Source organism: Sturnus vulgaris, chromosome 2 (assembly GCF_052056855.1).
Source record: "Sturnus vulgaris isolate bStuVul1 chromosome 2, bStuVul1.hap1, whole genome shotgun sequence".
NCBI lineage: Eukaryota > Metazoa > Chordata > Aves > Passeriformes > Sturnidae > Sturnus > Sturnus vulgaris.
The window spans coordinates 41,195,538-41,219,318 of NC_142244.1; the positions used below are offsets into that span (position 1 = coordinate 41,195,538).

Genomic DNA, 23,781 nt, shown 5'->3' on the forward strand with positions numbered 1-23,781 from the left:
CCTCAGGACAACCTTGACCACATTGGGCTACATAGAAAAAAAGGATTGAAAAACTGCTTGTTACACATACATCTTGTCAGTGCCCATTTTCCTGAGGCAATCCATGACCTTGACCTCAGTACCTGTTTTCCCTAGGCAATGTATGAGGAAGGATTAGGCACTTTAAAATACATCCTCCCGAATCCAGCATACTGACTAGGGACTAGATAATAGATGCTGAGGACAGGATTCAGTCATATTCCCTATACTTTTGGACACAGGGCAGATTTTAGTGGACTTATTCTTGAATACAGGAAGACACTGATTTTTGTTCGTAATTCCCAGCCTTGACTTCTCAGAGGTTACTTTATGACCTGCGAAATAATGAGGTATTTATTGGACCAACAGGAAAGTTAGGCAAGATAGAGAACTTGCAGAAGTGGTGTCTTCTGTCCAGCTACTCCTTTGGCTGCCTTCTCTGGGGCAAAAACTGATATCCAGTATTATTTCTTATAACTGAGCAATAGAATCTCTAGGTGTGCTAATTTTTGCTGCTTCTTTTTTTACCTATCCAAGAAATTTCTTTGACATCCTGAGCTAAATGAAACAACGTCAAAAGGAAGAATTCTGGAGCCTGTTGAAAAATAACATTTGACTGTTAGGTAGAAAACAAACATGGGAAGATTATATTTCAGGTTCTGTCTTGAAAGATTTTTACACTGAGTCCTCCACTTATGGGAAGAACAGTCTAACCAGTAATCTGATGAAGCGCAGGATGATCACAAAATTTGTGTATTCTCTGTCCATCCTTTGTGAAGAGCATAATAAAGTAGTCTGTGCTCCACATGCTTACTGGGCTGGGAGCTGTAGGCTAAGCAAGGGGAGTGGTACCAATTGATATGGGAGCTGCTTGCTCAGCTGCTAAGCATTGGGAGGACTTACACATTTATGATGTAGATTTATGATGTAGATGATTTGGACACTGAGGATTTTGCAATCAAGAAATTTAGCTCTAGTAGATTTTAAGTAATTTCCTACTTTTAACTCAAATTAAGCAGGGTCTTAGGATCTGTATTTTGGACTTGCCTTTTATGTTATTCTAGAAGATATAGGACTAACTTCTGCAACCTCCAGGTTCCTGTATCTACATAGAGACATCCCAACTCTACATGATGTTGGCTCTCTTCCACATGGAAGTTCTCACCATTAGGAAAGCTAGAATGCTTTGGACTACAGCATAGCTGCCAACATCAGCTACTACAAGAATAATAAATGGGTTGTACATCTATCAGTGATATATCACTACTGTCAGCTAATTTGAGAATAACCTTACTCAAGATTAAAATGTGAAAATAATGTAAGACAATGCTATAATTTGATTAATTATGCAGTATGAAAAATGAGTGCTTGGAATATATTCAGCAAATTTGAGTGTTCAGGAAATAATTACTGTGGTGAAAATCTACTAAGCTCAGCGTGCTTTAGTAAGGCCTTGAACCTGCAGTCCTCATTAAATAGTCTGAAACTCCATTTGTATCATGTTCTATAAAATAGGAAAATTTTTGTTGTTTTAAATGCCAAAACAGATATTAGGAAATCTATGAAAGAAGATTTGTATTAATCTATGTCGAGAAATAGTCAGGGTTTTTTCAGTAGCAAAAAAAAACCCCATATTGTTTTAAATTTGAGGAATCTGCCAGTTTAGCCTAATTATAAAATATCGTCTGTCTTTTTGGAACAACATTTCCATTAGTTTTCAATATATAAATCAGTGTACTGTTATTTTGCTAAATATTCACACAAAAAGAGCAACAGCTCTAGTAGCTGAAGTTCTGCTTATTTTTAGGATACTGCCTTTAAAATGTATTTGTAAACATAGAAGGTTTGGCATGAGTTTAAAGCAAATTCAAATACACTATAAATATGAATGTAAGTGCAAATACAAAAACAATATTAGATAAACCTAATATAATAGAAATTCTTAAACAGCTTTTTGTTTAAATAGGTGAACTCAGAACCTGAAGCAGCAATTTTAAAGAGAATAAGTAAAATTTATTCAATGTAGATGCTGTCCCATTTAAAAAAAAAAAGACAAAAAGTGAGCACTTTGTGTCTGAATATTAAGGGTTTGATTCCCTGTTGATTACCCTGCTCAACACTGATATAGCTTGAAAGTCATAGGAACTACTTTCCAATAAAATGTGTGGATCATACTGAAACTCTAATATCTTATTTTACAGTTTTTATTCAATTATTATGTTTACACTCATTCTCAGATCAATAGCCCTTAAGATGGGTCTTTCTCTGGTGGGGATGACTGGATGGCTGGTTTATAGAATTGTTATTTTTTAAAATTTTTTTCCAAAATTATGGAAAGATTATGTATTAATTTAAGAACTAGGTATTTATTAGAATGATACAAATTACAAAATTATTTAAATTGAGGAAAATAGGTATTTTCTCTATGTTTACGAACCTTGTTTTTGTGTCTGTCAGGACTTTAAGCCAAAATCACAAGAATGGGAGAAGAATGGGACAACCTGTGTAAATAACCCAGTTTATGCAGATATGCAAGCAAAATTATTGCCCGAGAAATGTAATTTGTTTCAGGTAAAATTCCTACCTTCTTACTCTAGGATGAAAATGAACTCTTTGCTCAGCTAGAGTTTACTTTAGCTTAGTTTTTAAAAACTGAGCTTACAGTGAATCTTACAATGCATGTCTGTATTGGTAATGAATATATGGTAAGGCAGAAGCATACTGGAAGATCTAATGAAACATGCAGTTATTTTAATTTAATTTTTCTCATGGGAATGAGAAAATTAATAAGGATCATGATGAAAATGGTAACATTTCTTTAAAAAAAGAAACCAAACAATTACAAAAACTAGTCAATGCTCCTTTTTACTTTTTAAGCATATTATAGATATACTTTTCCATGCTATTTAGTAATATGCAATTAATTGTGACAAGTAATTAAAAAGTGTCTAACCAAGTAAACAGTGCATGCCATTAAGGTGTTGACGCAAGTATAAAGTTCCTTCAAATCTGATAGCCTTCATTTTTTGGAAGATCATAACTATGCACCAGTATCATTTATGCAAAAAATTGGATTTTCATATGCTACTCCAGAATCACTCTTGGAGTTGTTTGTTGGATCACTTAGCCCTTTTTTTTTTTTCATATTTTTCAGCCTTCAAGTTACCCCGCAGTTCCTTGGTTGACTTAATGATTATTTTTTACTTGCCAATTTGTTTATTGCTTTTTTTTTTAATATTTTTTAAATTCCTTCTGATCCAGAAAAAATATGTTATTTAATCTTGTCATGATAACATATCCATCTCTTAAAAAAAACAGAAAAGAACTTAAAAATTGACTGGGCCACAAGACAGCTTGAAAATTAAGTAAGGAGAAGCCAATTATGTTGTTCACTGGTCATTCCCTTTTGCACTGTTTCTAAGCTCATTGGATCTTAAGGTGGTGAAACATTTCTTAACAATTCCTATGAGACTCTTTACACATATCCAGAGTTTCCAAGGATGACAGTTATGTTTTGAGTTTAGCTGCTGAGAGCATTATATTCCAGCAATTGAACTTCCATACAAATGTGTTCAAAAAGCAAATCTGTGACTTGACAAAACTGTTGAATGATGACATGTTGATTGTGCAGTTAGACAAGTCAAAATAGAGTACTCAGGGTGATCATTCACATTTTTCTGTTGAAGCTTTCATTGCCGTCAGTGAACTTGCTTTGAAGACAATTTCCTTCACAACTTTAACATAACACCATTTTTTGAAATACAAGTGTGATGGACTGTTACCCTTAGCCATTTCAAAAGTGTTAATTGTTCCTGCATCTTTGCCTCAAATTCATCTTTCATGATCTTTGATTTACAGTTGGAGTCTTGCACTTTATTTTTCACAGGATGCATTGACACTTTGGTATATCGGAGTCCATAACTTGGATGTCAAAGGGGCCTTAATTTTTTACCTATAGAAATGAAACTTTACCTGCAAATTTTTTTTTTGCTTTTTATTTGATATGCAGCCAGTGGTCCATTCTCCTTAGGTCCTCAGCCAACACAAATTACGGGGACATAGCCAATAACATAAAAACTGTCTAAAGTACGACTTTTTGCAGTCCTTGTCAGTGAAATATGGTATTTGTGACCCTATTTATTTTTACTTTATATTTTCTTGCCCAAATTGATCTCTGCACATGATATATGATTTCCAGGTCATATTTTGTTGTCATTTTTCAAGTAATTCTCAGTCTTCTGTAAGATTAGCGCTGCTTGTTAATCTCCCAGTAGTGGGATCCATATGGATAATTTTTTAAACAGCAAAAACAGTTGCCATGGCAATTATGCTTCTTCACAATGCCTGTAGATTCAGAAATACTTGCAATACCAATTTTCTGAAGTTTTGTGTTTAGGATTTTAATTGGTACAAGAAGCTGCATGGGGTGTAGGACTCTGCCAAATGTACGAATGATTCTTCCCCAAGTTTAAGGATAATGATGTCAAAGAAGTGCAGTTCCTGTAGTAACTGAGCTGTTTGTACATGACCTGTGTAATGGTCGCCCTCTAGTCAAAGGTTAATATCTATCCTGAGGCACACACACACACACAGCTCCCACTGAGTTCAATGAATCAAAGAGGAACATTTCTCTAAAATTATTTCTCACAGGTAACTGCTTTGAGTAGGTCATCATAATCACCTTTTTCACATTTGAGGCTCATTAACATTAAGTACTAGGAAAATACACAGCACAGGAGAAAAAAAAATCCTTGAAAAACTCCTGTGCCCTTGCAGGTTCTCGAAACATTTTTTTTACTGAGGGCAAGTAAGTCAAACTGTTTGAATTGTGCCATCTTTTCTAAGCAAATACAGGTGAAGATGGGAATAGTCTTATGACTTCAGCAGTAATGTTTTGGTCCTTGCAATTTACATACAATTATTGAGTTTAATTTAAGATATTTTCTTGTTTACAGAAGCAGACCCAGAATTATCAACTCCAAATATGCAAAAAGAAACAAAACCAAGAAGAGATAATTACCTATATCCAGCCCAAAAGTGAACACGATGATTTGATTATTGAAAAGCTAAAGGCAATTGTGAATGAAATAGCAAGAAACAAGAATAAGCTGGTAGAGGAAAATATGAAACTCCACGAGGATCTAAAAATGTACCAAAACCAGTGTCAGGTAGTAATAGTTTATTATTATGACTGTGGAATTGATGTTGGAAAATCAAGATGAGATTTTCATACATAAACGTACAGTAGGTGTATTCTGTGCATGAACACAGAATAATCTGGGAACAGTATGGGTTGGGTTTTTTTAGTAAAACAGAAATAAGTTTGATTTGTAGCAGTATATTTTTTGTCTTGTCAGTGTATCTAGGGTTTTATAACTCTCCTATATCTATAGCATCTACATGAACTTCCCCTAGTTTGGTTCCTTCTATATAAATGACCTCTGTGAAATCTCTTTATGTGATTTACACCTTATTGTTCATTGTGCCATATAGCTAGCAAATAAGTATAGACAAACATGTATGGTATACTTTTTTAGTTTTGAAAGGAGATTATGCAGTCAATTTTTAAATTTTTTTTGTGTCTGGCCATGTAAAGAACATCAGATTTTATCCCTAGTTTACTGTTTTTCAGCATAGCACAGATCATTGAAGACAGCCATTTGCTCCTCTTCTTTTGGTCATGGTGTATGAGTTCTGACAATATTGAGATAATACCAGATCTTTACAACCTTTTCTGTTATCTGTGTTTGAAACATATCAGGAATGAGATTCTCATTGATATTTTTTTCTGGTGACATATACCAGTCATGCTTTTGCTTATTTATTTAAGCACTTATAAGTTCAGTAATATATTGAATGGCCTATCGTAACTTCAAGTCTTTTTGGAGAAAGATTTGTTTCTGTTTATAGACAGTCTTGCAGAGTGCTAACAGTATATGCAATATACCTTATAGGAATTAGCATATATGTGGCAGAGGTTAATTTCAGATTGTGTTGTCAGGTGTTGTCAGAAGAGCCAAGTTTATACGTGCCATTTGCACATTAGTTCACTGAGTCTTTTGCCTGTATATAAGTTATCAGTGTGCAAGCAAAGCTTCTGTTTTGTTAAACGACCTGTTAGAAAGGCTGCCATCAAAAGCAGTGGGACTAGAATATGCAGTGGAACAAATCATGGCACTCAGGGGCACGATTACAGGCTGTATGACAGAGAGATTGTGCTGTAGCCTTGAAGAAAATCTTCAAGCAGGAAGAATTTTGCAATCATATATTCAAGAGAATATAGGAAGCTTGAAGATACTTTAAGTAGAAGTGGAGCTAGATGTACATAACAGTGTCATCTAAAGGGCAGAAAATTGCAGAATAACTGTGTTGGTGGTGTGGAATTCTGCTATGTTAGTTAGAAAAGCTGCATTTGGAAATAGCTGCATAAGGGAAACACTGATGTCAATGTATGGTGAAAAGGGGTAGCTCAAGGAAAATATTTTTTAAGGAATGTTTGTATAAGAAAGAAGAAAGTACAAGGCCTTTTGTCAGCCAGAAAAAGTAAGCAGGTTTACGTGAACAAGAATTAGGTGGAGGATGGCAATAGTTGGACATGATATGGCTAAAGGAGGAAGGAGTAGATGGGAATCTTGGTGTGGAGAACCCTGATGACAATGAAAGCAAGAATTGTTGTGCCTCATGTATTCCTTTATGCCTGTTATAATTTCATGTGTGCTTCTAATTATTTCACTTATACTATTAATTAGCAAATAATAAAGTGAAATGTATGGAAGAGCAGTTTGTTGACTTTACAGAATATACAAAGTTTGAAAGATCTAAATGTAGACTGCAGTCTGTTTCTCTACCCTGTGAATTATTGGCAAACTTATCTGCAGCCATAACATGAGAGGTGACATGAAAACATCACACAAGGGGCTTGGTTGGCTGTTGAAAAGTCAGCATTTGATCGGCTGCTAGACATTAATTTATGTAAAAATACACCATATAATTGTATTTAAAAGGTTGAACAGTATATTAAGTTTGTGTTGGGAAGGTTTTGGTAATGGGGGCACTCCAGGGATGGCCTCTGTGAGAAGCTGCTGGAAGCTTCCCCCATGTCTGACAGAGGCAATGCCAGCTGGCTCCATGATGGGCCCACTCCTGGGCAAGGCTGAGCCCAACAGGAGTGATGGTGGCACCTTGGGGTATTTAAGAGGAGGGGGGAAAAAGTACCCTGTGCAGCAGGGAGAAAAGAGTGAGAATATGGGACAGGAACAGCCCTGCAGACCCCAGGGTCAGTGCAGAAGGAGGTGCAGGAGGTGCTCCAGGCACCAGAGCTGAGATTCCCCTGCAGCCCCTGGTGCAGCCCATGGAGGAGCACAGTGGAGCAGAGATCCACCTGCAGCTCCTGCAGGATCCCAGGCAGAGCAGGGGGAAGGAAAGAGGCTGTGCTGGAGCAAGCTCACGACAAGACCTGTAGCTCTGTGGAGAGAGGAGCTCACACTGGAGCAGGTTTGCTGGCAGAACTTGTGACCCTACTGGGGACCCACCCTGGAACAGCCCGTTCCTGAAGGACTGAAGCACTCCATGAAGGGAGTTGAACCTGGGAAGGAAGGAGGCATGAGGAGAAGGTGTTCGAAGATTTAGTTTTTATTTTTCATTAACCTGCTCTAATTTGATTAGCAATAAATTAATTTCTCTGAGTTGAGTCTGTTCTGTTCAAGTCACTCACATTGGCAGTAACAGGTGAGTGTGCTCTCCCTGTCCTTATCTCCAGAAGCAAAGAGCATTTCTCTAGTTTCTCTGCCTTGTTCAGCTGGGAAATGTAGTGACAGTGTGGCTGTGGTGGGTACCTGGCATCCAGTCAGGGTCAACCCACCACAAACAGCTTTGAGCAGAATTAGAACAAGAGCTGATCAGGAAATTTTGGGGACTTTGTTTTGATTGGCAAGCTAGTAGAAGCAAAATTTTTCACAGAAGCAAAGAAATTATTTAATGATTTTTTCAACTTGAAACAGATTATTTATATGAGATATTTTCTAAATAAATCCTGAAGTTTTCTGCTTAAAAATTAATTTTCATTTTAACCGATGCAATAGATGTTTTCTAGTGATGCATATCTAATTTTTTAAACTGATAAGTGAAACTGTGAAGCTCTTGACCTGAAGTTCTGTTTCAATTATTATTGCAGCTGCTGCTATCGCTGCTGTTGTTCCTGCTACTATTTTAATTCACAAGAAAATACAATTTATGTAAATATGTGTGGTAACTGCAGTCTATCACAGAAAATACAACTTCTGCCACACAACTGTGCAGAATTCATTTCCCTTATCCAGCCCAAAATTAAATCAGAGGGGCAACCATCTCCCAAATTCATATGTTATAAAACAATTGTGAATATTTCTTGAAGGTTGGAGTCATGAAGATGAGAATAAGCAAGTCTTACCAACAACTTTAATAGTTCATTCAGCTTTATTTCACTTGAATATACCCAGCGTTGCATTTTAGTGTTTAAAAAAGCTCTCTTGGCCATAGTGTAACAAAGGATAAGATGAATGAGTCCATATATGCAGCCCTCCCAAAAAAACCCCAAAAAATGCAAAAGCACTTCGTATGTGTTTTCAGCAACCCTTTCAGGTAGAGGAAGACCACAGGCTTCTTGGAAGGAGGGTCATTCTCATAGGAGGCTCTAAGGGAAATAAACCTTTGAAGTTCTTCCTTGCAGTGCAGTTTCTGGAATCCAGTTCTCTTTTGAAATGTTAAAGGCTTTATTTTTGCTCTTAAAGATGGAAGGTATATTCAAATAAAATGAAGAAATTATGAAAAATGTGAACTTTTTAGTATAATAGTTTGAAAGGTAAATGATCAATATCCTTGGAATTTTTTTTTTTTTTATCTGAAACATGCTTTTGGATCTTAGGTGAGAAGCAATACATATTGTCTGGATATTACTATTTATTACAAGCACTGATTATTATTGTTACTTCTGTTATTTGTGAGTTATATTTCCAACTTCTTGTACTTAGTATGTTTCCAGTATATTTTTGTGGAATTCTGGGTTTTTTTGGAATTTATGTTTTATCATGCCAATGTAATATGTCTTCAGGTTGTCTAACACTATAAATCAGAAATTAAAGATAAAACAGAATAAGGTTTGTCAAGTCCCTAAGAAAAATCTTTCTTTGATTGTTTGAAAATGTTGTGATGTTCATTTAAATAAGCAGTTAACTCCATGCAGATGGAACTAGTTTTGAAGAAAACCTATGCAGCCTTGTAGTTTCTCAAGTTTATAAATTTGAAAATGCTGTTAGGAAAATAGAAAATGGAAGCCACTTATGGCACCAATTCTGGCACGTGAAACATGTTCCAGGATGCAGAACCTGCTAAAACAAGCAAGCTATATATTTTAGATGCATTTAGTACAATAAAGAACTTCTGAGCTATGTTTCCTATGATAATTTCAGAGGCAGATGCATTGGAACATTGCAAAGGCTAAAGAATATTCAGAATCTGTTTTTTAGACGAGAGGAACTGACATGGAAGCAATGTTTTTCAAAAATTAAAATCATGTATGTACAGGTATTGAATATGATGTGCTAGAAACTAGCATTTTAAGCTGTCTAGTTTTATTTGTTTGTGCATTTGCTTGTTTCTTTAGAACATGGAGGCAGACGTCTCAGAAATGAGAAATGAGCTGCAGTCAAGGGATGGTCTCTGGAGAAGGATACAACTGGAATGCCAGAAGTTGTATACAGAATTACTGAAAATCAAAGAGTATGAAGATATGCAGGAAATTCAAATAAAGTATGGATGGTGAAAATTAAATTAACAAGTACTTCTGAGCCAATAACTTTTTTCTTAGTTTTACATTAAGTCTATTTGAAAAGATACTCTGGATTCAAATGTCAGCTTCTGAATTTTAGACTGGATATTTTCATTGACAATTATATCAGACAATTTCAGGCAATAGATGCAGGCTCTGTTAAAAGGCTTTAATGATGCCTAGATTTTTATAAATCAACGCATTTCAGATATTTCTACCTATATCTTGACAGTCTTTCATTTTCTCAGCATTAAAACACTTTGGAAACAATGCAATTAAGATTCTCCCTTACCTCCTTTGAATAAAATCGTGATGGTTTTATGGCTTATCTAATCTGCTGTAGCCATTTCAAATTATACAAAATACCAGTGTATGAGAGCTTTCAGGATTCTTTCTGCACACAGTTTTATTGTCCTCAATTCCTAGACATCTCCTAAAATTCAGCCTGGTTTAGGCCAAATGTTGATTATGTTTGGGAATATTTTTTCATCAGCAAGCAGGTGTTGTACAGTTTTGCACTGTAAAGGATACTGCAAGGTAAAGAGTATTGAATGTTCTGGTTGTTTCATGTTTTGTTTATTTCTTACTTAAAGGCATCAATCATCTTGTGTGCAGCTTACTGAGCAACTAGAAGATAAAAACACTGAGTTATTGCTAGTTGCAGAAAGTCGAGAACACCAAGAAGAGCTGAACAAGGTATTTCATATCATTTCCAGAGCTTAACTGCAGTATAGGATTTTTAGGAGAGAGTACTGACTTAGGGTATGTGCATATACTGTAGAGAGCAGAAGGATGCATTGTTGGTTCAGGAGAGCATGAAGTTTTTTATATGAAAAAGATTTCGTATATGGTTGCATTTAGTTGTGTAGCTGTAAAATTGACATTGTGATTCTGTGCCTGCCTAGTTCAGTGAAGTAATGGAAGAGACCATGCCTACACATTACTGCGATTCAGATAACACCATGCAACTAAGAAAGTCTACAAAGCTCTGAGTAATTATTAGGCTGTGGAGCTAAGCTGTAATTTGTAGGTGGTCTCAGAGGTAGGATATGCAAACAGATCAACTGATACAAGTCACTGTGGCAGGTACTCACACAAGGCTCAGCTTAATGTACCTGCTGCACAGTCTAGGGCAGAGCTCTCTCGTTGGAACTGTGCATCACCTTGCGTTGCACAATTCAAAAGTGCTGTGAGCAAGCAGCAGTGGCATGGCACTGTGGAATGGCAATTTCAGCTTGGCAGGCTGAAATACTTTGGAAATAGAGGATGCTCAGAACTCGTCTTACAAGCAAATTGTGGTTTTGCCAAGTAGCAATGTAAGCAGAGATCACAGAACTGTTAGGGTTGGAAGGGTCCAAACTCCCTGCCACCTAGAACAGGTTACAGGAATGCTTGCCAAGTGGATTTTGAATGTCTCTATTTGGATGCATCTGACTTGGGTTCATCAATTTTGGCATGATAGTCATGATCTACCTTTTAGGTTTTTTTAATCTACATCTGTTTTTTTACAATTCTAATATTTCTGTGCTGTTTGCGTAACTGAAAACAAAATGCCATCTGTTACTCGTATATAGTACCGCAAAAAGTTTTTTAAATGGTTTCAAAGCTTGTTATGCTGGTTTTTGTTGTTTTGTTTCTTACACAACAAAATATCTGTCAGTACTAAATTGTTGGTTATAGTAGAAAGATGAGGAAAACAGTATTTGTGTTGCTACTTTGGAGAACTCTGCACAGGAGATATTGAAGAAAGTTCGACCTTAAAATTTTACATGTAATGGCAGGAACAATAAAGTGATTTGCCATATATACCCTTCATTTCTAACATCATTTCTTATTAAAGAGTCTCTAGATTGATTTATTTATATTGCTCCTAAGTTAATTTAAACTTCATCAAACATTTTTTAAACCTAACTTAACTTAAATGCAGTATAAATAAATCATACTTAAATTTATTGAATGGATATTTCCTTGGGTATTCTTTATCATGTATTCCAATTCTATACGTGATTTTTATTACTTTCTTTTAAAAGGTATATTGAAGTGTATTGTACTTTGTTCATTTCTAATATTAAATAGGCAAATGAAAGTACAAGAGAAGTGTTGAAAAAAAGATGTAAAAATAAACAAAGCTCTGTGCACTGGCTTCCAAAGACATTTTATTTTACAATCTCAGAATCTCTGATTCAGTTAGAAGAGTTGGTGTATTCGAAGCAACAGCAGAAAAAGTCACTGATAAGTAGCAAGTGATGCAATCATATTTACTGCACAGCATTTTTTCTTTTTGAAATGTATTTGCTACAGATAAGAAACCATGTTTATCGAGAGGAGCAGCCCCATTGCTCTGAGCAGGAAAGAATGAAGACAGAAATCTCTGACCTGACAGAGGAGCTTCATCAGAAGGAGATCACTATAGCAACTATCATGGAGAAAGCTAGTCTTCTGGAAAGACAGTTAAAAATGGAGTTAGAGACAAAACACAAATTGTTAACAAAACAACAGGTATGCAAGTAGGCAAAAGCAGCCCACATCATCTTACTCCACACTATTGATAATGACATTCATTATCTGTGGAAAAAAAGACATCACATTTCTTGCTGTAATTTTTATCAGTGGTGCTGTAATAGCTCTGAAGTATTACAAAAACAGCCAAATTGATACTGGAACAAGAAATCACCAGTAAATGTGAACTGTACATCTAAATTGAAATTAATTCTGACCATCACATCTAGTTATCATTTTAACTTGCAAAAGATCTTGAAAACTTCTATTTGTGGTTATTATATATGCTTTAAGTTTCTTATTTTTCAGTCTTTTCTAAAGCTTTTTGAAGAATTTTTACAAATCTGCATAGAAAATTCTAGTAATTTTATAGCTGGAAACTATAAGATACCAGTGGGGATTTTTATGGCAATTTTTTGTTTGAAAAACAAATTTTTCATCTTCATTACTTAGTTTGTAAAACAAAAGAACCATCATATTTAGAGGTTTCTGGGTATCTGCGTTTTCTGAGGGGGTCACTACACGTGGAAGACTATGATTGAAGTAATACTTCACTTTTGACAATAGCAAAGTTAGTGTCTGGGGAAAATGAGAGATATCTCCTCCTGTGTAGTGCACTTTACCAGATATTTCCATATCACTAAAAGAGTAGATATAATTCCTAGACGTTATGAATAGGATTTCATGAAGCTTCAGTGGCCTGTAAAATCTATCCGTCTTTCTATGTAGTAACTGCATGTGAATTTCTTGTTTTCCTAAGTCATTACTTCTTTCAAAAAGGTAAATAAATTCAGTGGTGTTGCATTTGTATATCTTTTATAGATGGTTTAATACTTCTTCCTACTTTGGTATTGCTATATTTAAAAATATTATAGTAAATTTTGTAATTCTTAACATACATTTGTAAAATTAAGCTTAAATATATCTATACTGTGTTACTCCAGTTGAGAGTAATATTCTTGTTTTTAACTAAGAACTTAAACTTTTCCTAGCTCCTGGAATTCCATTACCAAGTTATCAAATCTGAAAACACACATCTAAAAGAAATGGTGGAAAACCAGGAGTGTGAAAATTGCATGGTAATTTTTTTTAATCTATGAATTATGCAGAATAGATATATTTTTATATATATTATATATATATTATATATATATTATATATATATTTATATTTATTTATATTTATTGTAAATGTAGGTTAAGATCATGGCAGATTTAGAGATTTCTAGCTTGCGTAGATTAAATAAATAAAAATGAGGTGTGCAACATAATCAAAACCAAGTGGTATTCACAAACAGCCTGAAGATGAGTATTAGCTAAGAGTAATTTTTACCTTAATTGTTTTAAACTGCAAGTAAGATAAATTTTTTAGTAACTGTCTAGACACGAAACCATTTCTGGAGCTTATTTTTTTTTAAGTGGTATCACTTATTTAATTTTAAACAGTCATCATTCTCACAGACAAAAATATGTTCCTTTTTAATATCTTACCCTTTTGTTCACATATTTAAATAGCAGTGTAAAAAAATGACACATTTTGCTCCCACCCATCTTATTTTCAGAGTTTAGTACTTATATCTCCCTAAACAGTGGAGCTTTAAAATTTACTTGATAAAAAGTGTGCCATAAGATTATCTAGAACTGTGGTTTATGAAGGTATAATAAATAGTATATATGCTGTTTTCCACAAAAAGCTTCAAAACATCCCCTGCTTACAGAACATATGCTGTAATTTACTGTATCTATCACTAAAAAAACCCCACTGGAATGTTGTTTGGAAATACTAACGTAAATACATTTTGGGGAGATTTGTAGCCTCTTAATTGTCATGAAGGAACGTTACGTTTATCCACACCCTTAAAGCAGCATAGATGTCCATCAGTGATGTCTTACCTACACATCCATACAAACTATTATGGATATCTGTATGTGTATATATGATCCATTATTGTGGGAGCATAGATGGATGTGTGTATGCATGTCTAACTCTTCTCTGCAGTGACACTTTTCTTGAAGATTGAGAAGAGCTGTCTGACAAGGGACCTTAGAGACATCACATGTTTGTTATATTTTAACAGTAAAATCCAGTTACTAGATATTCCAAGGTCAATACGTATTTCAGTAGATTTGTGGACTTAAAAATTCTTTCCTGCTTTACTAATATATTGTGAGGATCTACACATTAGAGATTGTGATATATTTGATATTAAGATTCCAGGGATTGGAGAGATTTTTATGGTCGTGTTTGTGCTGTACAGTGGAGCACAACACAGACCTCTGAGACCAGTGCCAGACTAAGTCAGTATGGTACAATGCACCACCAGGCAGGGTTACTTTCAGGGTTTAGATGCCAAAAGCAATGTAGCTGGGCCAGCTCAGTTTTGGGGTTCATGCCCATTATAACTTTACTGCTGATTCTAGAGCTATTAGTGGTAGGATGACTTAGCGCTCTCCTTATCCCTCGTTCTGCCACTCCTCCCACTTGGGAGACGTAGCTGAGCCCCTGCTCCCCAATAGTTGCACAAAATACTAAATTTTATTATACCTTCTGGCATTTCCATGCCAGCTGTTCATAAATTCCCTCTAAAACTAAGCAAGGCAAGGTTCACAGGAAGAGATGGCATCAAATCAGTGCAAGTAATAGACAGGCTTTCAAATGCAGGAGCACAGTTGTGCCAGCAGTGTACTAAGAACCAAATCTGTAATGAGTTACTGAGTTCCAAGAGAGTAAGGTAAATCTAGGAATATATGAAAGCACAATTTAATGAAACACAAGGGGTTTTAGTCTTTCGTGTGTAATCTGATAAACCTTTAGAGAATTTCCTTTTGATGACAGTATATTATTGCAAATATATTACACAAATGCAGTGCACTACTCTGCAGAGACAGTTCCAAAATAGCTGTCTCAGGTGTGCAGCATAGGCTTTGTGGATTAAGTGATAGGAGAAAAAAAGGAACAGAGTATCCTGGCTAGACAACTTCCAGAGCTAATCTCCATCTTCGCTTCTTGATATCCTAGTGGATGGGGCTCTTTAGCCCCTGATCACAGTGCATGTGTGGCTTGCACTTTCAGTATTTTGCTTTCCATACCATGTGGACTAACCCAGCTGAGAAGCAGGGTTTAGTGACAGGGACAGAGAGCACTGTGCTGATGTGGCTTTACTCTCTGTTTCTGAAACTGAAGGTGACTGTCTCAACACACATATTAAACTGTGCCTGTACACATACTCTGTATCTAGTATAGTAATGAACTCCTATTATTTTGCTTGTTATTTTTGGAGGAATTGTTACTGGAGGGAGCAATACAGTCTGCAGCTATAGCTGTTATGGTTGCTTTTATGTCATCAGTTTTACAAAGCAAGCAATAAATTTACAACAATAATATTTTGAATGCATGTTTGCTGAGAAATTTTAATTTGTTCTATTGTGTTATAGAGGCTGTTATCCCTTCTTTTCCATTTATCTACTGTGATTTTTTTTTCTGGAGGCAATTCTCTTGGTTTGCCCTAAATGTTGCATGATTATATATGGTAGCTAGGTCTTTTCTTTAGCATAGAACATTGTTTTGTGTTTGCTTGTTAAAAATATACCCATTTACTGTGGAAAAAATAACTACTTAATGATGGTATTATCTCCTTTCACAGTGCATAGATTTATGTAACAAAGAACATGGAAATTTCGCAGCTTCTGTTCACAAAATGAAACATGAGAATTTAAGACTACAAAATAGCCTCGTTAAACTACAAAATGACACAGAAACATCAATACTGGGTTGCATGGATACATACAGAGAAATGGAGCACAGCTACCAAACCCATTCAAAGATGCGAGAAAAGGAAGAGAGGTAATGTTTAAATTGTACACATTTATGAAACTTCTTCTAAGTGTTTTGGAAGGTCTGACTGGGCCAAACTGCTAAGTTTTTTGCTGATTCTGTTCATTCAGAACTCCCACCAATATAAATATCAGGCCTAATTAGTATTTTTTTAAGGACTTCGTACATTTTTCTGGATGGCTAATGGAAATTAGCAATAAATGAAGTCCCTGAAATGTTTAATATCTATTCTAGTATTTAGCACATTAAATTTTAAAAACCTTTTATGTCCTGCTCAAGCTACTCTTAGTTCCAGGTTTTGAAAAATAGAGCAGACTGTATTTTTACTACCAAATAAAAACAAGACAAGGAAAGGATAGGAAAATCAACATGAGAGGTAAACTTCTCGATGGGAGGTTCTCTTAATAAGCAATTTGAAGTATGGGCCCTGCTGAAAAGCTTTGTGTCCTCCAGTTTAATTTGTTGGAAGTTTCATTAAATATATTTTAATGCCTTGGCTGGTTTCAGTGTTCTTGGGTGACCTGATTTTTAAAAGAAACAGAATTTCAGATGCCCTGAGTAAGTCATTCCTACAATAAACTCCTTGTTACGGAAAAATAATGAGACTTGAGAATAGTCAGACTCACAGAAAGCATTGTAGTGATAACTTTCTTCTTATTTCCCTGTACTCAGTGAGCCATTGAATTGCCTTCAAATACATTATAATCATGGCATAGCAATTTAAAAAAACAAAGCAATACAAAAAACCATAAACGCTTTGCTAAACATTATTTCACAGCACAGGAAGATAAAAATTAATAGCAAGCTAAATGCATTGATTATTTATAATAAAGCACTGACATGATAGCACTAACATGAAACAGTTCTGTGAAGTGAAGTTGAAATAGCTGGAGTCAAAATTGGACATGTTAAGATTTCAAACTCATACATTTAGGTTTTGGCAAAATTTAAAATTATTTTCTTTCTGCAAAATAGAGGCATTTTAGTATATGTTTTTGCCTAAATTTTCTTTTTAAAGAGTGTTGTTTTATGTTGGAGATAGTATTCATGTGTATATAAAAATTAATGGATATATTATATATCTATCCATATTATATTATATATTATATGTATGTGTGTATATATATGTGTATACATTATGCATGCATATATACACACATGCATACTCCTATCTTTGGAAGTGGCAGGTATGCCTGATTTCCTGTGAAGTTTCAATTACATCGAAGATGTTGCTGAAAGAAATACTTGTAAACTGAGATACAGATTATTCTGCACAGTAGAATAATCTTTCTGCACAAAATTGGTCAGTGCAATTTTTGCTCATGCTTCAACTCCTTACAAGTGAGGAAAAATTAAGGTTTTTTCCCATTTTCTGAGACTGTACATAAGAGACTGTGAAATTTAATTTAACATAAATATTTGAGACAATAGAACTATGCATGCAATTTGCTGGATTGTGATTTCATAGCTGTTGGAAGATCAATCAAAACTGTGAGACACCTGTGAGACTTGACCTTTCTCACAGAAATCTCAGCCAGACTATTGAACACAATATAAATTATTATTGCTATCATTATTATTATTATTGTAGTTAATATGATGAAACAGATATATTGAGCCTGGATTTCAGGATGTAAATCATGCATTAGAATCCCTAAATTAAAAGCTATTCAGATAAAAAAATACACAGATTTTAAAACGTGCTGATTTGATATATACTGTGTATGCACACCACCTAGCCAGTGTTTTTATGACTGGGCCCTTTCTGGACTAACAGTTCACTGTTCCCAAACAGAAAACTACCTCAGGACTTTTCCAGAAAACTAAAATTAAATTTTCAACTGTTAGATGTATGCAGATAAACTAGGAAATTGATGTTGGTTAAGTTAAAATCTGGAGTGTTTATTTTATTCTGAGCATAAACCCTGTTATTTCTGGTTTAATTTGCTCTTCTGTTTCCATGGAAATTATGGCAGTGGAGAAAGGGCACAAAAGACGTTTTTTATATGATAAAAAATTAGAAAACATGGTGTTTGTGCAGGGGACGGGTATATAGTCTACAATATTTTTCAATTGTGTCTCTCAATCAGTACTGGAATCCTGGGCACAGGCACCATCATGTCTTAGAGAGGAGACCTCTAGAGAAAACACAGGAAATTGCAAGAAGTTATACTGGTAATCCAAAAAGTGGCATGACTTCTTCTTTCTGTCAGTATACTCTGAGTTTCTGAATATTAGAACATAAGATAATGCAGAAATTGCATCTTTTTGCTAAAAAAGGACTATGCCCATGTTCTACCGATAAGCATCTTAATTAATTATTGTTTTCTTATGTAATTATCTTACTTCTAATTGCCCTTGACATAAGCTTTCCCTACCCTCAAGATTTCAATCCTTTAGTTAGACCTTCACCATATGCAGTTGATTTAAATCTGGGCATGGTTGTAGAGGACTTTCTCTCATGAAGCTGATATGTTCAGTTTGTTTCTTCCAAAATTAAAACATGCCAGTGAGTTGAAAATGAAAAGCTATTTATTTACCGCAAAAATATGCACAAAAATGGGTAACTGATCAAGCCAAAGTGCACTTTGTGGGAAAAGTGAAGGGTAAATGCTAAGATTTAAATCCTGCTAAGGTACCTGGGGATCTCTTAATGGATGTGTGTTTGCAGTGAATATCTGTGTTAAGGAGGTTTTCATTACTCTTTGGAGATCATACAACTCTTAGTCACACTCACCACTATATCAGTTATTACAATAGATAAAGTGGAAGCAGTGAAAACAATTCTTCATCAAAAGGCTTTTTATCCATTTAAAAATCAAGCTAGCCATTATACTTTCCAGGTAAAAGCAACAGCACAAATTCTTGAAGACATTCTGGTCATTAAAGATCTGTAGTTTTCTTTCTCAGGACTGGTTATGCCAACCAGCAAAGCTGTGTAAGGAATTTGGGGTTTTTTGCATCACTAAAGTCATTGACTGCACAGGGACCAAGCAGATTTTATGTCTGAGCCAGGAGAAGTAGATCCTGTCTATATAAATTTCCTTTGTGAGGACACTATTCTTTCACTGCTTGTCCCCTCTGTCACCTATGTCACCAGTGATATTATTTGTGTGGTATGTGTACATGTTAAATATTCTATGACACTAATCACACAGAAAGCATAAGTTGTTCAGCTGCAGTAGTAGTGTATTTGCATTGGTAGTGTTAACAAATGGATAGCTTTTTACAAATTTGCAGATTTTATTTAAAGTAGATCTGTGTTCTGGGATATTATTTTGCACATGAACTGGTAGAAGTTTAAACCACAACTGTGAAAACCATCCAAAGTAAAGGCCCAGTATCCCTATCAAAGCACCTCAATGTACATGTCATGTTTTTCCAAAATACCAAGCAGCCCCAGAAATCCTATGCATCACACTAGGAATGGGAGAATGGGAGTTCCTTTTTGAGAAAACTTTTTTTTTCTTCTTTTCCTCTTTTTTCTTTTTTTTTTTTGGGGGGGGGAGGGGGAAGGTATTTTTATTATCTAAAGGCTACCATAACCCAAGTCAAGTAGCCAGTCAAGCACTCAGATCTGAAAATTCTGTTCTGAGGGAAGCTATAACACAACATTGATAATTGTTATTAAATACATAGAGAGCAGTTCTGGGGGGGAAAAAAGAACACAGATCACATAGACTTTACTGTGGGTTTAGAGAGAAAATTACTTCCAAAAAGGTCAGAACAAGAGATTTAAAAAAAAAAAACAACAAAAACCTGTGATTTTATTATTCATGCCATCTATCTTCAGTTGTGGCAGGGTTTTTTTCACGATGCCCTTCATCCAAATCATAGATGGAATGGACTTCAAAATAGGGATAAAAATAAAAAAGGTATTCTCCTGTGCCCAAAGAAAAGCATGAAAGAAAGGAGAAAACTCTGCCTCCATAAAAGTAAACATTTTAGGTGATTTAGAAAACTGGAAGGTTTGGTGAACAGTCTCAATTTTATGTCAGCATGTATAATAATATTATTATTGTAGTAAAAATAAAATTATAGTAACAAATAATAATACAGCATCATGCTTATAATTTGCTTTGATGTAGCATTCAGAGTATCTTAATCACAGCTTCTTTTATAATCAGAAAAAAAAATTGAAGTTCTTCATTAGCCCTCTGAGTTGTTCTGCACAGCCCATGTACTGAATACTGTTTCATGTTTTAGGGTTGTTGTGGTTTAACCTGCCAGGTAAACAGCACACAGCTGCTTGCTCACTCCCCCATTCACAAGGAAGGAATTGGAGTTTTAAAAAAGTAACATTCACGTGTTGAGATACCATTTATAGGACAGAAAAGAAAGCCAGTAGTAATAACGACAATAACAATAGTAATAATAATGCTCTAATTAGAATATAGGGAGCAAGTGATGCCCAGTGATAACAGTGCAATTGCTCACCACCTGTCATGTCATGCCCAAGCAACCTTCCCCCAGCTTTTTATTGCTGAGCATGCTCCCATATGGTCTGGAATATCCCAATGGTCAGCTGGAATCAGCTCCCAAATCCTCATGCACCCCCAACCTCCTCTCTAGTGTGATGGGGTGAGGAGCAGAAGAGCCCTTGGCCCTGTGTGAGCTCTGCTCAGCAGTGACTGAAACATCCCCGTGTTACCAACACTATTTCCAGCACAAATCCAAAACACAGCCTCATACAAACTAATGTGAAGGAAATCAGCTCCATCCCCATGAAAACCAGCAGAAGGCTTATGTAAAAGCAGGTCCATCAAGGCCCCACAGCCACTGTGTCCCAACACCAAATATTTAAATGAAGATTAGAAAATGATGGTGTGATCTTTCTGCAGAAAACAGTGACTTTTCCCTCCACTTAGCAAGTTCTTTTTATTTAAAAAGATAAAAAAATATGGAGTAGCACTGCATACTCTTGAATATTTATTAAATTATATTTTAGTATCAGAGAAAATGGTCTTTAAAAGCTTTTATAGCTGCATTTCAAATTAGTAGACTCTTTTAGGATATTTACAATGATAGAATTTGTTCAAACTGCTATCATTTTATAGCAGTTACCTCCCAAGATTAAAATTTCATCATAAGCACAGACCTCAATACAATGGAAATTTTCATCTCAGCCAGAAATAATTTAAGATAAAATTAATAGAATCTGAAATACTTTTTTTGCATGTTTTGGTAGATAACACAAGGAATGATGCAATTGAAAATTAGTGTAATTTCACAGACATCTGGGCAAGCAAGTCCCAAAATTTTCTGCTTTTATCAATACAGTATCAGAATTGTTCAGTTAACTATTTTGAATGGGAAGAAAATGGCTTTCTTTTTTTTTTATGTTGCTATTAACCCTAATAGTTTTTGCTTTACATAAATATAAATTATTAGGAATATGTACTCACACATCAGTTCTGATGCCTGAGATACAAGAGTTTTGAAACATCATTATAAAATGCTTAAATTTTTTTTTGAGCTTGGAGATTTCATTTATTGTTACAAAAGCATGGTATTGTACAATTTTTTAGAAAGTGTATTTTAAAAATCTAATAATTTTTTATATTAATCTCCAAACTGTTATCATTAAATCAGTGGCAAAACTATCATTGCAGTAAAAATACAGAAGCAAGGATTCCTGTACTATTTTTTGTTGAAGTATTTATTCTGAATTCTAGCCACTTGAACATAGTTGTTTAAGATGATTTTAGATCAAAATTGACTAATTATCCAACCACTAATAAAAGCTTTTTCCTCTCCTCTCACACTTTCATATTTCATTTCCTCTATTTGTGTGGCTAAATTCACTCTGGTTCCTAGGCATAGCCAAAATGTGCTTGCATTGCTTTTGCCACTGGAAAGCCAAAGGAATGGTAGCCATCAGCAAAGAATAGGTAACAAACACTTAAGGAGTATTGGCATCTTCAATACTTAAAGTGAGTTTGTGTTTTAGCTCATTCTGCCACAGTTATAGCAACCAAGGCAAGGTTCCCCAATCTAAGCTCCAGTGAAAGGGTTTAAATTAGGGTGGTTTAATTCACAGCTGAAGCAGATAAGAGAAAGCACACTCAGACTTTTACAGTAACCTGGGTGGAAATTGCTAAATTGCTGCAATTTGGTAATGCTGAATCTTATGCCCATAAATTCATGCATGAAGCAGTTTGAACAGCTAAGTAATCGAAACTATGTAAACAAATAAATGAAAAAAAAAAAAAACCTTGGCTTTTCCCTGATAGCTTAAGAGCTTTAGCAAGGGTTTCATACTTCTTTTTTTTTCTTTTAGATCTTTCCAAAATAAAGATTCATGGAAAGTGGAATGTCAACAGACTACTATGCTCACTGCTGGTGGATACCACAGAAACTGCAGTCCTGCTTTGTATGGCCAAGGCAGTATCACTGGTTCAAAAAGTGGTAACACTTTATCTTCTCATCCACTTCACAGAGGTCATGAAAAGAAAACAGTTTATAAATCTCCATTACCACCAGTGGGGTATCCTTTGGGCTGTCATGGGCCATTCCCTGAAGTGAGCAGAAAAGGCAGCTTTCAGACACCTGCTTACAATGCTGAAGAAATAAAATTATCGGTAAGTAAGTATTTTCCTATAACACATATATTTTCAAAAATCCATCTGTGGACCAAATGCAGCCTTGGAGGAGCCAAGAATTAGATCACTCTTGTTGTCATTATTGTTATTTATACAATGCCAGCCTAGCAAAAATGGAAATACCTTATCTTAAGAGAAATGCTGTTTTTCTGGAGATTAAACATCCCCTACTGAGCCATACCTCTGTTCTAATAATCATGGTGATAATTACATGCCATTATGTGACTGTGAGATAGATTTCTACATTTTAGCTTATTGGCTTTATATTGGAGCACTTTACTTTGTGTTGCCTGTGTAAGAGCACTCTGCTTCAAATGTATTTCCAGAATACCTACAAACTTACTGCCTTAAGTGCCATTAGACAAATCAAGTTCCTATTTGCTCTACATCTCTTTGATTGATGGATGAAATCAGAAAAATCACAGCAACGATTTTCCATATGTTAGCTACTGTATTTGAAAAGAAACAGAAATTATTACTGTGATCCTTATTTTTCTTGAAGCGCAAGAGTAATAGGACTGCATTCTTTCTTTTAGTCTTCATAGGCTGGAGACTATCACCCTCCCTCACAAGTGGGACAAATGTCACTTGGCCTAGGACAACTTAAGAAAATCTTTCCATAATTATTTGGCTTTAGTGCTCCCTTTGAATTTGAGCTTTATCCTCTTCCTTAGTATCTTCTCTTCTTCCTTAGGCCTCCACTACAGGCCATTATTATTTTGCACTTGACAGTTAGCACTTTCCTGACCTCAAACCATGAAACAATACCATCAGTAAGCAGTGGAATTAAGAATGTGAGGAATGAGCTACAGGGTCCTCAGCTGCAGGGCTCTGGTTGAACCTGTAGAGGAGAGAAGAAGAAAGACTTCAGCATTTACTAGGGGGGATTGACTGGCAATTGTACCTGTGGTTGTTGTACCCCAGTCTGCTGTCCACTTGAGAAACAAATGCACATTCTTTCCTATCAGAGATGTGGCTGCTGCAGAACTATCTCCATAGTCCAGAATTTCACTGTTGGTAGGA

At 35.3% G+C, this 23,781-nt stretch overlaps 1 protein-coding gene across 5 annotated transcripts in view; it reads left to right on the forward strand.

Annotated features, from left to right (window-relative positions):
• DEUP1 (deuterosome assembly protein 1) overlaps nucleotides 1-23,781 on the forward strand; it is a 41,703-nt gene that overhangs the window by 12,378 nt on the left and 5,544 nt on the right. For 2 of the 5 annotated variants that reach the window (XM_088159375.1, XM_088159373.1), the window contains 8 exons: nucleotides 2,476-2,589; nucleotides 4,974-5,186; nucleotides 9,659-9,804; nucleotides 10,417-10,519; nucleotides 12,125-12,322; nucleotides 13,315-13,401; nucleotides 15,966-16,165; nucleotides 22,596-22,737. In XM_088159375.1, the coding sequence (XP_088015501.1) occupies nucleotides 2,476-2,589; nucleotides 4,974-5,186; nucleotides 9,659-9,804; nucleotides 10,417-10,519; nucleotides 12,125-12,322; nucleotides 13,315-13,401; nucleotides 15,966-16,165; nucleotides 22,596-22,737 (1,203 nt within the window). Of the gene's footprint in view, nucleotides 1-2,475; nucleotides 2,590-4,973; nucleotides 5,187-9,658; nucleotides 9,805-10,416; nucleotides 10,520-12,124; nucleotides 12,323-13,314; nucleotides 13,402-15,965; nucleotides 16,166-22,436; nucleotides 22,565-22,595; nucleotides 22,738-23,781 lie in introns of all 5 variants that reach the window. The other 3 variants (XM_088159376.1, XM_088159374.1, XM_014877568.2) reach the window with 3 other exon arrangements.